General features: G+C 41.3%; 1 protein-coding gene across 2 annotated transcripts; it reads left to right on the forward strand.

Annotated features, from left to right (window-relative positions):
* Positions 1-1,289: 1,289 nt before the first annotated feature.
* Positions 1,290-15,877, forward strand: LOC116923244 (homeobox protein caupolican). 2 transcript variants are annotated; one of them, XM_045173664.1, is made up of 7 exons: positions 1,290-2,273; positions 3,772-4,283; positions 9,784-9,911; positions 10,489-10,841; positions 11,804-12,379; positions 12,853-13,430; positions 13,889-15,877. In XM_045173664.1, exons 2-6 carry the CDS (start codon positions 3,810-3,812, stop codon positions 13,380-13,382), a joined length of 2,061 nt encoding a protein of 686 aa, XP_045029599.1. In that variant the 5' UTR covers positions 1,290-2,273; positions 3,772-3,809; the 3' UTR covers positions 13,383-13,430; positions 13,889-15,877. The 2 variants fall into 2 exon arrangements, with proteins under 2 accessions (XP_045029599.1, XP_045029598.1); XM_045173663.1 differs by having other exon boundaries at positions 3,804-4,283.
* The last annotated feature ends 951 nt before the right edge of the window (positions 15,878-16,828 follow it).

Below are 16,828 nucleotides of genomic sequence, written 5' to 3' on the forward strand. Positions count from 1 at the left end.
TAAACCACGAGCTTAACAAATCTATTAGACAGGGACAAGCGACGGTGATGGGGGAGGATTGCAGGAAGAAAGAAAAAATGTATATATACATGTAGACATGATTGCCTGACCCCATAAGGTTCAATGGCTTTGCTTGTTGTTATGTATATAGAACGCAGCACATATCATCACATTTAGAACGTGTATAGCCTATCCTACTGATATATATTTAAATGCAATCGTCGGAATGGCCGGCCCATTGTCGTATGCAGTATACTACGAACAGTCTACTGATGAAACAACGAGCGAAATATACATACAAAAAAGAGGGAACACAAACAAGAAAAATGGGGAATAAAATATGTACAAAAGGATTCGGCGTTCGACGACAACCAGCACGAAATGGTGTCCTTTTGTTTTTTTGTTGTATCCCTTTTTTTTAAAAAAATTCTATTGTCTATTGTATCACGTTCCGTTTTTGGCAGTGCACCTCTATCCGAAGCTGAAAAAGCCAAAGAAAAGGAAAAAAAAATCGTTGAATTGGAAAACTGTACAAATGATGGACCAGCTCGCGCGTATGTAAACACGGAAATACTGCATATACATTTATTCACTGTATTCTTATACGTATGGGACGGTATTATACAACAACATGTAGATTTGTGTTATAAGGCAAGAAAAAGGGAACAAGAGTTCGAAAGGATAGAACGGCGTTTGGTGTATTTGTATTATTTGTTGTGCGTGTATGCATGTAGAGAGAGAGAGAGAGAGAGACAGAGAGAGGCAAGGTTGGGAAGAGAACAAGACAATCGATGCCAAGTTGGCGGCGTGGGCGGAACCACAGCATCGAAAATTGCTTTGGCTATGAAGGCGGAGTCTCTTGGCTGCCGCTCCACCTTGGTCGATGCCAGACGGCAACGGGCAGCGACCCTCTTCTTTCTTTCTTTGAAAAATCATTTGAAAAAAAAAAATAATACAAGAAGAAAAGCAGACGGGCATCTAGATACCCCCACTCAACAACACGAAGAAAGAAAGAAAAAAGAATCCTGGACTTTGGGGGGTGCAGAATGATGGCACAAGTGCCCAGCCAGAGGCAGAAGAGCAATTCGTTTGCCTATTGGTTGATGACGGCAAAAGGGGCTGGCCTTCAAGCTCCGCCTTGTTCCTCCCAACCTGCTAGCGAAAGAGCTCGTCACACGGGCCGGCCCCTTTTCTTGGGCACAAGGGGAGGGACTAGTGGATGTGTCGGCCATCCGAAGGAGAAACGGGCGGGACCGTGGACGGCAACAGCAAAGGCGGAACGGAAGGTCCGACCAGAGATCAGTCGGCTCCGTGGCTCTGCGCGCACAAGGTCGTTATTTAGACAACTCTCGCCCGAACTTGAGGACTAGCCAAAAAGAAAAACAAAAAAAGCCGCTACACAAGTTTTCTATCGTTCATCGTCCCAACGAAGAAGAAGAAGAAAGAAAAAAACAAACAAAATTTATTCAAAGAACTTTAAAGAAAAAGTTTGGCGGGTTCGGTTGTGTGTCGCACTTGCGCGCACCCCCACCATCAAAAGGAAAACAAATCAGCCATCCGGAAAAAACAACAACACACACAACAACAAAAAAGAAACAAATCCTCTTTGTTCTTTGATCTACAACTTCGTTCAAACAAACAGGATTTTTTTGTTGTTGTTGTTGTTTGTTTTTTTTTTTCTTCAGTTCTGCTTGTTAACCCGTCGAATCAAAGAACATCAAAACAAAGTTTGAAGAAATTGACTTGTGCGTGTGTGTTTGAGTGTGTTGTTTTTTCTTCTTGTTTTTTGTTCTTGAGTGAGAACAATTGCCTTTCCGTGTGTCGAACCGATTTGCAGAAATATTTCGGTTTATCTTTTTGACTTGCGGCTGTTTGTCTTTTGAAGACAAAAAAAACCCGCACTTGCCGCTTTGACTTTTTTGGCCCGTTTGGCTTTGGCGTGCGTGACTCCATATGTGTGGACGGCGAGTCTTGTAGCCGTTACGGCAATTTCCGCTGCGTCGCCATTAGAGTAAAGCCATCGCTACCTCACCATTTTGTGGCCAGTTTATAGTAATTGCTGTATATCATCATAACAACCAACCAAACCCAACAACAAAAATAGTGTTATTGCAAAGTGGTTTCAAGTGCGCGCGCGTGTTCGCTATAGAATTGCACGCAGCACACAACTCTCGTCACATACACACACAAAAAAACAGAGAGAGACATTGAAATTATGACCACTATGTCGAGTTATTCACAGTTCGGCTATCCGTACAGCGCCGCCTTCACAGGTAAAAAAAAAAAAAAATCTATAAATCTTTATAAGTGAAAAATCGTTTCATTTGTTTGTGCTTTTCTATTATACTATGTGTCGTGCTGTATTCATAAATAGGCTGTCCTATGTTAGCCTTTATATGTAGATGGGTGATAGTTTTGCTTGTCGAGAAAGTAATGCGAGCTGTAGAGCAAGAGATTTGTCCGTACAACCATATTATTGGATCTATATACATGCGTGCTGTGTATATTATGTACATATGCATATATAGAAAACATAAGGAAAAGCCATAGAAAAAGAACGCGTCCAAAATAGAGAAGAACACAAAAACACATAAGCTCATTTAGACGAGGGAAAAATGTGAACTGCCTTTTGTCTGTTTTTAGTTTTGTCTGGGGGTGGGTTAAATTCACTCGCTAAAGGATATGTATTATATATGCATCCAAGCGTCATAACGCTTGGATAGAGATAGGTAAAACAAAAATAAAAAATAAAAAATAGAAAGAAAAAAATAGGCTATTGGTGACGCTATCCATCATAAGCTGCTGCTGCTGCTGTTATCCTGTGTTCCAGCCAAAAACGGGCTTCCGGTATCTACATAGAATAGCCGGTTCTTCTTTTTTCCCCCTATATACTATAGGCTATTATATATAAGAGAAAGACACACACACACACTCTGTATTTTAGGGGTGGTGTTTGAATATGCGTGATGTATATAGATATATAACCTATATATAGCCGTAGAGTTCGATAATTCCATACATTTATGCAGACTATACGCGTGATGTAGTACACGACGATAAAGAGCTGTGTGTGTGTTAACATTTAAAAGGAAGATGTACACACCTGTAAGGATTCTTGGATGTATATAGTCCTGCCGATATGCATTGTCCACGTTTTGGCGATCGGCATTTTTCATTTGTTTTTGCTATCAGAATTATATTGCGATGGATAATATATAGACTATTACATAACGATGGCGCGATGTGAGCTCTCCCATTTTCTCTTGATACGTTTGCCCTCCCCCCCCCCGATTCAACCCACTTCATGCCACTCAACGTCGGTAGCCATTATGCTAATCCGGTGATGCCGACAACGGTAGCTTAAACGCACATCAGGGTATCATCAGCTCTCGATAGATTTTCATCGTCCACATCTATTATTATATAAAGGAGAGGTGGCTGCTCCTGCTGATGCCAACGTCAAGGATGAAACGTTATAAACAAGTCAGGGAAAAAGACGGTAGAGAACCCCTCATCATCGAGTTCTATTCAACTTCCTTTTTCTCCCAGCAGCCCAGACTATTGGGGTGGAGTTGTTGAGAATAATGGGCCGTGGTTGGGCTCTTAAGTTTGATGGATGGCTATGATCGTTTCGCAGGTCATATGCTGCTGTATGTATACCAGCAAGCGAAAACATTTCAATTATATATAGAAAAAGCCATTTAGCAGGCCTATATAATAGATATCAAATATCACATCAATAAAATGCGGTGGTATAACATTAAAAACAAGACGATTTTCTTTGAATTTTGCTTTGAAATCAGTTATTGATGTCGACGGGAAGTCCGTCGGGTGGTGGGCCAGCCTCTTCTTCATCGTCGTCTTCGTCTTCATCGTCATCGGCTGCCGCGTTGGCCGCGTCCGGAGCGGCCAGTCCCGGCGGCGGGGACAGCGTCAACGCTGACGGCCCTACCAGCAATTTGAACGCCAACGCGTCGTCGGCCGCTGGATCGGGAGCCGCCTCTCCTTGCTGCGATTCGGGCCGTCCTTTAGTGACAGATCCGGTGACAGGCCAAACGGTTTGCTCCTGCCAGTACGAGCGTCTTCAAGCGCTGCAAAATGGATTGGCTGCCGGATACGGTCCGGCGGCTGCCGCCGCTGCGGCTCGACTGGCCGCCGTGTCATCAGCCGTGACGGGCGTGACTGGCCTTCACGGTGTCTACAGCGCTGCCTACCCATCGTCCGATCAAAATCCGTACCCGAGTCTTGGAATGGACAGCACAACAGCCTTTTATTCATCTCTGGTCAGTTTCATTTTTTGTTTTTTTGCTTGAAAATTAAGTTATTTAAGTCTTAAATAATTAGGCCTATAAATCTATGAGAAGAAGAAAAAAGAAATAAAAGAGGCTCTTGTTATGTGATGGGATGAGGATCGTTATCTATTCAGTTCCCACCATCGCAGAGCGAAGGGGAAAAAGAAAAAGAAGTGAAACAATCATGTGGCGTGATGAGTTAATTAGATGCACGTTACACGTCACGATGATGATGACATTTGTGGGAGAACCCCCCCCTTCTGTCCATCTTGTATGTATAATACATCTAGCCTGTAATATTCACGCGACTCGCCATCACATCATAGGCTGGTTGGAAATGCCTGTATAGCTCCAGCGTGTCGTGTGTCAGGGCGGGAAAAGTATATTAGAACAAACAACGGCCGCATAATATAGCCTATATAGTAGGTATATCAAAAGCAAAAATATGGAGAGGGCCAACTTGACTTGAAAATGGATGGGGGCCCATTGGAGAGGCGTGCTCTGGCCAGGCAATGATGGACCGCCCGGCTCATTTCCTGCATCACGCGGTCTAAATTAGACTCTACATATGAATGTGCCTCCCTTTTATTCTGCCCCCTTTTCTTTCTTTCTTTTTTGTTTTTTATTGTGTAGACATTATGTCAGTGGCTGTGTATTATATACCTTAACACATCAGCTGATGGCAATCGAACCGTATCGTCCACAAACTGTCCATACAGCTGATTCATTTTTGCCTGCCTGCCTGCCTGTCTGCCTGCCCCATTGATGAGTGGTTTTTATACTTTTGTGGATGAGGCCGTCAGTAGCACAACAGAAGCGTAGGAACGGCGTCAATGGGGGCAAAGAAAGGAATAAATAAAAAAAGAACCCCATGAAAACGATCCATCACTGGCCGTTTCCGCGATGCCTTGCCCTCTGAAAGAAACGCGCTTGTTATTTCCATTGCCACTTGATCTAAACCCTCTATGAAATAATTGTCTAAAAAAACAGGCAATAACGACCCAAAATTGCGCATTCCTTTGTTTTGTTGTACGACACTTTCCAAATGATCACATTCAAAATCGGCCTATTATGCATACATCAGCACCGTCGTTATGGGGCACATCCGTTAGACATATCAAAGACCTTCGAATGGCTTTCGCTATCCGTCCTTTCATACATGTAATGGCCCCCGCAGCAGCCGGTCAGAGTCGTCTGTTCAGCGTCTTCATTTCGTCTGCTATATTATATATTATATCTGTCTCGTTTCGTATACAATAACCGTCACCTTATAGATGGAGGCTATATCTCTACACGTTTTTGGACACGGAGGCCCTCAATAACGACCAACGAAAGCGGGAGGTGTCCCTATACGATTTTTAACTGTATAGGCCTAGATGCTGTATATATATCGATGCGACCGTGTTCAAACATTGCGGCTGTTATATTATACGCTTCGTATGTATTACATATACAGATGACCTAACAACTTAAATAGCTTTACGTTTGTCTAGGCAAAACGAGCGTCTCTTCAACAAATAAAGAAAATGAAAATAGAAAAAGAATAAAGAAAACAAACAAATAGAAGGCGACGCCACCACCCAGGGATGGTCGTCCCTTATTCCTTTGTGTATACATCTATCTATTTTTTTTCCTCCTATAGCCTATACCTATACATATATATAAAGACGAGAGATGTAGCGATATGCAAACTGACTGTTTGTTCATGGGAAACCGCTCGATGATGAACGACCGATAGTCCGTGTGTGCCTTTTCTTTCGTCTTTTTCTTGTCCTCTATTATACAGCCCGTATGGACGACATAGCAAAAGGCAACAACGGCCATATATCCACACATGGTGATGGTTATAGACAGAGAGAGATGCAAAGTATACCGGGCATAAGAATCTATTCATTTTTTTTCCCCATCCGTTTTTCTTTTAGCATATTGAAACCGCAACGGGGGGGAGTTATACGACTGGAGACATTTTTTCATATTTTCATTTCTGTTTGTATATCAAAACTGTTTTTTTTCATTGTGGCATCTCACATAGATTGACGTCTTGCTATATGACAAAGAAAAGAAAGAAAGAAAGAAAGGCGTTGGTTTCGGTGTTGTTGTATTAGATAATACCTCAACCGCTGACAAAAGCGCTGCGTGTGTGCACCCATCACTGGCGGGGGATGGGGGATGTGATTGATTTTGAAATGGGGCGGAATAATTTGCCTATAGCGTTTTTTTTTTTGTTTTTTCTCTTTCCCGCAGCTCCACCTGTCCCTTCACTATCATTTTTTTTTTTTTGTTCTTTACTTCTCTCTTTTTTTATTCTATTTATTTATTTATTTTTTTCAAAAGCAATTGTCTATTTCATTCCGTGTATGTTGTCCGACATTATTCGACGGGCACACGTATATACATATAAAAGAGTGAGAAAGAAGATTTGCTATTGGTTGACGATAGTCTCGAGAGGGTGTGGAGGTATAAAGAAAAAAAGGGGGGACAGCCAGACGGAAGTCGAACGAAAAAAAAACGTGTGTAATTTCACACGCAATTCGAAATAACCTGGGCTGGCACTTGTGTGTAGTCAAGCGGCAACAATCCTTATCCCCTCTCAGTCTATACACACAGCAGACCTATATAACGCGTTATAAATATTACAAAGAATCTATGCGTATATTTAAAACAAAAAAACAACTATAGACTATACGTATGTGTATAGCTATATACGTTAAAGAAAGATAAAATGCTGATGTTGTTGTGTAAGTCTTTTGCTCTCGTCTCGTTTCTTGTTCTGTTTCTTTTCTCGCTCTCCGCGCGCTTGTCTTGCAGACATGTCTATTTAAAACAAAAGAAATGTGGCGCTCTCGACGGGGTCTTGATGGCTTTTTAATTTGTAGCGCTGCAGGGAAGCAAGTTTTATGCTGTGTATATTTCATATATTATATATTATATATATGTGGCGCTCATGTGCGTACCTCATCGCCTCCAGCGCTGCCCGTGTCTTACATGAACAGTTTCGTTGCTGCTGCGTAGAGTTAGGACGCCAGTTATTTTGTTTTTGTTTTTTTGGTTTTTTTTCCGACACCGATTACACGACCACGAAATAAGCAAATGAGCAAAGAACTCTCATTCAAAAAGAAAGAAACCAAAATAACAAAAAAGGGCCAATTCATTCGTCGTTGTGATGTGCTGGGGAAACAATCGCGAGATGTTCACGTCTATGGAACATTCTTTTCTATAAACAAGAGCCGACGGTTCTTTTCAATTCGAATTTGACCGACAAAAATGAGAAAAAATGCCGAGTTGTCTATTTATCCGCTGATGATGGATTCATATAGAGAGCCCGGCCATCGCACACATTCTTCTGGAAAAAAAAGAAAAGGGGGGGCCTCACGTCAAATGATAGTCATCAACACCGCACACACTTCTTTTTTGTTTGATTTCATTTTGGATTTGTGTGTCCTTCGATTTGCTCGGCCACATTGTTGGGCTGTTTATATATTAGCATCAAATCACGACGATCGTATACAGATAGACGAATGAATTGTCTATATAATATAACCGGCGTTATATTATATAGATCGTCTCTAGCATACATTGAAATCTATATATTAGGCCTACACACATCACAGCTGATTGTGTTTTGATGCTGTGAATGAGCGCATTCATCTCTGATTCGATTTGAATTGTTTTAATATTACATTAAAATCATATATACTTAATGGTATATATATGAAAAAATAGTACATTATCTTGTTATTTGTGTGATGCATGTATGGATGCGCTTCTTTTTTGCTGTTGAAGGGAAACACACACACACAAGAAAAAACGAAAAAACTCCGGAGGGGCTTTAGATTTTCGTTGTCTCTTTTTACGTTGATGGCGTTTTTGCGTGTGTGGCCTATGAAACAAACACACACAAAAAAAATACGTATTTTCAACAGCAACGTAAAAAAAAAAAAAGAAAAGAAACCTAAATCAGAAAAGAATAGGTTAGATATATACGTATATACTCTTATCAATCCACTGTGGAAAAAAAAAATGTACTAAGAGGAGGAGAAGTAAAGAAAAAAAAAAAAAAAGAGGGGAGCTCTTTTTTCATTTTATTTAATTTTTTTTTTTGGTACCTCAATTTATTTGATGATGATGCGCACCCGATCCCGGAGCAACGCGCACATCATCATCATCATCAACATTAAAAAGAGATTTCGAGCTCTTTTGTTTTCCTTTTTTTCCTTTTTTTCATTCGAATTTTTTTTCATTTTGTTGTTGAGTTTTCTTTATTTATGCCATTGTCAAATTGTTCAACGTTTCATCAAAATCGTCCGTCGTTCCTAACCAAATTTTAGATATAACCCAATATTTTCAATATGTATTATATAGTACATATATACCAACAGCAGAATGGGCCGTTTCGACTCACGTTGGATACCTCATCGCTATTGTTTTAAAGAATTTAATTTTAATTTTTGCCCCCTTTTTCGTCATCCCCCCCCCCAAAAAAAAAAAACAAAAAGAGAGGATGAGGGAAACCAGTATAATGAGAAACCGAGTTGACCGTTTTTTATTTTCTTTCCCCTTATTTTACATACGCTATATAGTCTTTCCCCTTTTATTTTTATATATTTTTGCTGCTTTAGTCTGCTTTAGTTCTCTTTCTTTTTTTGGGAAACTCTCTTTATAGTGTGGCAGACTGCGCTGTATATATATATATATATACGTACATATATATCCAGTATATAATATAAGAATATAAGAAAATAAAAAGAAAAGAAAGACATACACACGGGGAAGACGGTGCTGCGAGGAAGGTGGAGTAGGAGGAGAAGGGGAGGAGAAGGGAGAGACAGATTGTCCGGATTATCGGTGTTGTTTCAGGCTAAGAGGCGCCAAGATGGCGGCTGGAGATACTGTCGCGCGCCTCAGCTATATAGCATACCCACACACACACACACACACACACATATACTTGTGTTGTATTGCAGAGAGGACGTGCGTGTGCTATAGATATGTATATACATTATATATATAAGAAACAAGAAAAGGAGAAAGAGAGGTCCATCTTTTTTTCTTTTCTATGCATCGTCTAGAGTTTTTACACACACACACACACACACGTCTATCTGTGTATATACGTATATAGACAAGGAAGGCAGACCGACATGGCAGCAGTTAACGAAGGGGGGCAAATGACACACAAGAGTCACAAAAAAAAAAAAAAGAATAAGAAAAGGGAAACACAAAAGGGACACACAAGAAAGAGAAAAGAAATAGGAAAGAGAGAGAAAGATATTAGGCCTATAAGGATTAAATGTCTGCAGGTTGATTGACGGACTTTGGATATCAAAACTGCTCTTTGCCTATCTCATTGTCATCACGTGATCATTACTGTTATATGGGCTAATATATATATTTCCCCATTTCATTTGTCTGTATAGATAGTATTTAAATCAACCCTTTTAACAACGAAATAATAATAATTTGTATTTATTTATTTTTCTATGATTAACAGACGAATCCCTATTCGCTGAAGGAAGCCGGATCGGGAGGAAGCGACGTATCGGCCTGGTCGACGGCGCCGGGACTGCACCAGTCAGCGCAGGGCTATTATCCTTACGATCCAGCTCTAGCCGCTTATGGGTATTTTGATTTGATTTCATCCGTACGTGTCGAAGTATATATAAGTTTTATAAGTGCCAGTCTCTTTTTCACTTGAACATCAGAACATGTAATCAAGGAAAAACAAAAAGGGGCGAATCTATATAAACAAGAAGAACCAAAATAATATAGAAATTTAGTCTATTGATGTGTGCACAAGAATTAAATATGGGGCTTGAAAATAAGAGGCTGATGTGTGTGTACAGCTGTGCGCATCAGTCAATCTATAAGCCGTGGAAAATGGGGGGGACTTATCATTAGCCCGGGATTAAACCTAATCAGTCTTGTAAATAGAGAAGAGGGGGGCCCCTAAAAACAACGAAAATGGCTAATTTTCAATCCCCTATTTTTTTATTTTGTTCATTTTTCTTTCAAATTAAAACAATTCAAAAGAAGAGAACGAACAATAGAAAACTGCCTTTGCCCTCTGGCGTTGATGATTTGCATTTGGCGTCATTTGTATCTATCGCATCAGCAAAAAATCCTTTGCGATTCCCTTGTTTAAGATTGACAATGAACCCCAAAAAAAAATAAACCAAAAATCATGTGATCGCAAAAGGTATGGGGCCAGCTACGACCTGGCCGCCCGTCGGAAGAACGCCACTCGCGAATCGACGGCGACGCTGAAAGCTTGGCTGTCTGAGCACAAGAAGAACCCGTACCCGACCAAAGGCGAGAAGATCATGTTGGCCATCATCACCAAGATGACGCTGACGCAGGTGTCGACCTGGTTCGCCAACGCGCGCCGCCGACTCAAGAAGGAGAACAAGATGACGTGGGAGCCGAAGAACCGCAACGACGACGACGACGACGACGATTGCGCAAGCGGACGCAGCGACGATGAATCCTCGTCACCGACGCACGGCAAACAGCAACACGGCAAAAAGATGAAACACTCCAAAATCGATAAAGGTATATTCAATTTTTTATTTTTATTTTATTTTGTATCATATGTACGATAAGAAAAAACAAAATGGCCGATAATCGGATGGGTTTTTTTTTGTTTTAAAAAAAAAAGAAACATCAGTTGGGTTTGTTTGAAAAGCGATTTGCGTCCTGTGTGCTGTAGGCCTATTATAACAGGCCACATGTCAGAAGAGTCGTGCAACGATGTTAAGTGTGTCGGTAGCCGAGTCGTTGTAGTCACGGGGATTAGATGGGACTTAGCGCCATGTATAACATCAGCTCTTTTATTTTGTCAGCCAGCACATTCTTTGATTCCTTTGTCACACAATCAAACACACACAGAGAAAGAGAGGAAAAGAAAAGGGAGGCCAAAGGTTGGATGGCGTTATTAGTATTGATATTATATATACCCAATAGGATCAAACGGTGAGATTGCAGACGTCCTGTCGACACTGTTCAAACAAACGAAATAAGACCTGCTCAAATGATTAAATAGTTTGTATAGCCGAGGAAAACCCGTAGTTAGGCCGATAATCTTTAACATGTATCATAGCAAACATCATGTATTCAGGATGAGCATATGCAAGAAAAGCGAGAGAGACAGAGCCGGCCAAAACAAAAAACACGCTCATCATCGTTTCTTATCTCACAGCATTTTCGAGTTTGTGCTGCTTGTGTGTTTGTGGACGGCAGAAAGGACTGACAGCAGTCGACAAGAATTTCGATAGCCACCCAAGTCGTGTCTATTTTGTTTTCTATCTCGACTGTTTTGAACAGACGTGTCTTATCATTTTGTGCGCACAGTTTAAATACAGATAGCGAAACAAATATTTCCCTGCCTGCCTAAAAAATGAGTTGGTTTCATTTCAAATTTTCGATTTTTGGAACTGTTTTCGAATTGTATTAGTTGATGGCCACACATTTCGTCAACTAATGAAAATGATTCGATCGAATTGACGTGTAAATAGATGACGGCGATGACAAGAGCGATTGCGACGACGACTCACGTGGCTCCGTCTCCCCCCACTCGATCGGCAGCAATTCGTTGAACCATTTGGTTCATCCGCATCATCACCACTTGGTTCACCCGCAACACGGCCACCACCATCACGGAGGCGACGTGTCCGTCTCGGTGTCCGTCTCCAATCTGATGAACAACCCGTACCATCATCACCATCAAATGGCCGGTTATCCTTCGTCGGCTCACGGCGGCTCCGTCATGGACATGCACCAACAGCATCAACAGCAATTGTCTTCTCCGACGTCGTCGTCCTCGTCTTCGGCCAAGCCGAAAATCTGGTCACTGGCCGACACGGCCGCCTGTAAAACACCACCGCCGCCCAACGGTCACCTGGCCGTCTCCGGTAGCAACGGTGGCGCTGGCAGTCAGATGATGGCAGCGGCCATGATGCATCCGGCGGCGGCAGCGGCCGCCGCAGCCGCCGCAGCTCATCACCACCACTTGGCCTCCGTCGGCCCAGCCAATCATCATTCCTGGTTTTCGGGAGTCAACGGACCGATTAGCTCCATGGCCACCATGACCGGTAAGAGCTCCCCCTCTTCCCCAACTAAAAATTTCAAAAAAAAATTGTCACTGTTTGTCCTAATAACTCAGGTGAATTAACGTTAGTCTTTATTTTTTTTTGGGGGGGGGACGAGGGCGTTCATATTATCTAGAAGAACGGAGGGGGATGGCAAAAGAATGGAAACCTCAAAAGTATATATAAGTATAGTTTTCTTTTGTGTTCCATAACAGCCTATATATCCTATTATGTACAACATATATAGCCTAGTCGTGTGACGGTGGTTGGTTACGTCCTATTTATGCAACTGGCGGGGAACCAATTATAGCCTATACGTAATATATATACGCATCATAATTTTTTTGTGGGGGAAGGGGAGGCGTAGTCTATAACCATCGTAGAATGATTTGGAACGGATATAAAGTCAAAGAGATTCAATTGAATTTCCAAAGTTTCAATCATTTCATTGTTGATTTGGCAACGTTTTTGATCAGGTGGTAGCAGCATGATGAACGGCATGTCCAACATGGCTGCCATGAACGCTAAAATGGCCGCTGGATTCGGCTCGTACGGTCGCTATCCGAGTCTGACGGGCTACAGCAACGGGTACGCCGGTTCTTCGTCCAGCGCCGCCTACAACGGATACACGGACGCCGTTCAGACGGACACGCCGCCGCAGACGCCGCCCAATTTGAAATTGAACAGCAGCAACAACCTGGGCCAACACCAGTACCATCCCTACGTCTCGCCTCAACAACAGCAACAACAACAGCAGCAGCAGCAACAACAACAGTTGAATCGATTGAACCCGATGCACGCGACGCCGTTGCCGCCGACGATGAGCGCCACCGCGTCGACGGGCGTCGATTCAGTCCGACATGCCCAGTCCGGGCTCATCATCGCGGACCCAACATTTGCCTATGGCCGCGCCCTCCACCACGCCTTCGTCGGCTGTTCCGACCGCCGCGTCCGCCATGATGACCGCCCCGCCCGTCTCGCAACACGGTTCGCCCAGCATCAATAGTTCAGAATCAGCGTCGTCTTCGACAGCCTTCCGTCCCGTCTACAGAACGTAAGTCTTTCTTTCTTTCTTTTATAATCCACCATTTTGTTTGTTCTTGTATAAACAAGGCGTTACGTCATGGTCGGGGCGATGAGATTGCCAATGGAAGGAAGGGCAAGACGGGAATTTAATATATAGCCTATTGTATATATATAGAGGAGTGGGCAATATGGTGTCTTTCCCACCGACGTCCCAGATCAATTTGTGCGACGCTGGACCGTTGCGTGGAGGGGCTTTTATGCGAGGGGGTCCCTCCACACACACGTACACACACACAAATGTCAATATTAAATCCGGGGCGGCCCTTTTATTGTCACACATCACCATTCATGGCTTTCTTTTTCTTCTTTATTGAATTTTATTTTGATTGAATGAGATTATTATTGATCGATTTAAGAATTTGGATTTAATCTGACGTTATATTTAATGAATTTTTTTTTTTTTATTTGAAAAAAATTATAATGCAGGTCTCCTATTGGTGGATCGGGCTACGCGTCATGATTCGACTCTCGTTCGTTCGCTGCAATCCATTCAATATGCAAAACAAAAAAAAATTTATGATAATAATAAGAGGACGCCAAAAACTCCACCGAAATTTTGTTTCATTCAAAAAAAAAAAATTGCAACAAAGTTCAATTGAGCCCGGATATATAATTTGGAATTCACGGAGAGGAACTACAACAAACGACCTGCGGTATCATAACTCACCGGCCAAATAAGGAGGAAAAACAACAACAACAAATAAGGGCGTGTGAACCAAAAGACGTACTACTTATATATACAAAATCTAGCGTAAATATAGTAAATATTATTGCGCCATTCCAACGAGAAGATGAAACGTTGTGTCATTTTTTGGTTTTTTTCCGATCGTGTCGACACAATCGAATGATTGTTTTTTTTTAAATATTCTATAACGCGTGATGTTTGACGTGTCACCCACTTGTGTCGGATTCAAAGCAAAAAAACAAAACAAAAAGGCATAACAAGGAGCAAAACAAAACAAAAGAACCCAGTGCAATCTCTCTTTGCGTCTCCCTTTGATATTTTCAAATCAGCTGTTTCTGCTTTAAAATAATCATCATTCGAAGAGAATAAATTAGTTTGTGTACATTCGATTTTTAGAGAGGAAGAAAAAGAGAAATTCCCTTTTGCCATCAAACTCCTGACTCGTTTTTTTTTTTTTTTTCAATTTGGTTTTCATTCATTCGTCCAGACCGATGCCATTTTCGTATAGTGACGTCACACGGGCCGACATTTATCCATCATGTACAAATAAAATATTTGGATTTTCTAAATGCTGAACCCTCCCCCTCCCCCCCACCTTTTCATCATAGAATTGTCGAAACAAAAACAACACACTACATACATTTATATATCTGTGATAGTGTTTAACTATACATTATTACATAACGCCATTTGCTTCGTGTCTGTTCTTCTTGAGCGCGTGTCGCCTTTTTCTTTATGATTTCGGCCACTCCTTTTGAAAATGCTTCTTCAAAAATCTTAAAAAAAAAACAATTCAAAAAAAAAAAGGGCAATTAACGCTTCCCCCCACTTCCGATTATGATTATACATGTATTAGTTGTTCACACTGTGTTTTGCACTTGGTTTTGTTTTGCCTGTCTATATCGGAAACGGATGGGATTGCCGACGTTGCCATATGGCGAATGTAAAAACTATATACAGTTGTGCAGTTGAAGAGAATCATTTCAATAGAAACTATATAGCCTATATATGTTTTCCTTTCCACTCGCGTATATATTCACATATGATATTAGATATATACAAACGTTGACGTTGAAATGACGTGACGCATTTCCCGGCAAAGCAAATTCGAGTGCAACCCGTTGTCCTTCTGCTAAAAAAAAACAAAAACAGTTGTCCTATATATAATACCTTACTCTTGAAAAAAAACCAAACAAGAAATGAAAAATGATTGGGATATTATATGATTACATTTGCATATATAATTGTTCTCTCCTTTTTCGTATACACACGTGTGCGCGAATTGTATATATATAAATGTATTTGAAAACATCGTGCTGTCCAGTTCGTGTTTTTTGCTTGTTTGTTAGTGTGGTGGTGCAACACACACAGATTGCAGCGTTTATATATATTCTATTTTCTCTCGCTCAATCGAGTTGCCCCCCTTTCCAAAAGAAATTGATTTTTTTTCTTTTTTTTTTTTTTTTTGACATTAAAGCGCAGGCAACACACACAAAAACACTGATCCACATTTCATTCGAAATATATTATAGGCTTTTTTGATGTGTGTGTGTGTCATCTCTCGTTTACAGTTTGTGCCTCCAAAACGTTTTTCCATTGTTTTTGTTTTTTCTTTATCAAATGCCCCGCCCTTTTCGTTCTCGAAGAATATATAATCACCTGATGATGCTGAATGTCGAACCGTTGTGCTGTCTGAGCGATGAAAATATAAAAACCAAATGAACTTTAAATTTTTATTGACTCGTAAATCACTGGACATTTTTTTTCGGGGGGTTTTCTCTTTCTGCATAAACGTCCTCCCTCTCACCACCGATAGTCCACGCGGGGACAGTGGCCAATCTGTTTCCATCTACTATTGTTTTACGAGCACAACTCCGAAGAACGCGGCCGCAATAAAACAAAAGAACGCGTCACAGTGAACAACATATCGCAAATTGATTTTCCTCTTTTATGCTTTTTTTCTTTTGCTTTTTTATCAACTGGTGAAAATCAAATTTTCACAACACTTGTTATATTCATTGATTTGCCGTGTTTCTTTTGAAGATTGTTACAACGTCGCCATATTGCCAAGTGATTTACAACATTTGGCAGGGGCGTCCTGGCCGTTTCATTTCTTCTTTCGATTTCATTCTTTCAGTTGGCCCGCGCTTTCTGTTCTGTTTTTCTTTATTTCGTGAGTTCAATGCGCATACATACAAGGAAATGTATGTATACAAGAACGCGAATGAAACAATAAAAATGCCGGCCCACACGAAAACCGACGTCGTCCCAGGAAAAAACAGACTAATCCATTATTTATTGAATCTTTTGTTCGTTTCTCTCTATTTGACTATACACACACACGGAGAGAGGAGGAGAGATGTGTGGGAACGAGCAGACTTTAACAGTTTTCATATATACACTCTGTGTATATGACGATCAGCATTTTGTGAAAGAAGAAATCTATTTCGTGGGCGCCCGTTTGACCTTTTTGCCCGTGGCTCTCTCACATCTCGTCTGTAGAAATAGGAAAAAAGAAAAACCAACAAAAATTGTGGCTCATAGTCACACAGGGCCCCCATACAGCACACAGACACAAGACGACGACCTCCCGGTGCGTCGAAGGGGGGCCCTGTCCTCCCGCAGTTCCGGGGACAATCATTTTCTTAAATAAATAAATAGACAAGAAAAAGAGAAAAAAA

This window comes from Daphnia magna, linkage group LG5 (genome assembly GCF_020631705.1).
Source record: "Daphnia magna isolate NIES linkage group LG5, ASM2063170v1.1, whole genome shotgun sequence".
Taxonomy (NCBI): domain Eukaryota; kingdom Metazoa; phylum Arthropoda; class Branchiopoda; order Diplostraca; family Daphniidae; genus Daphnia; species Daphnia magna.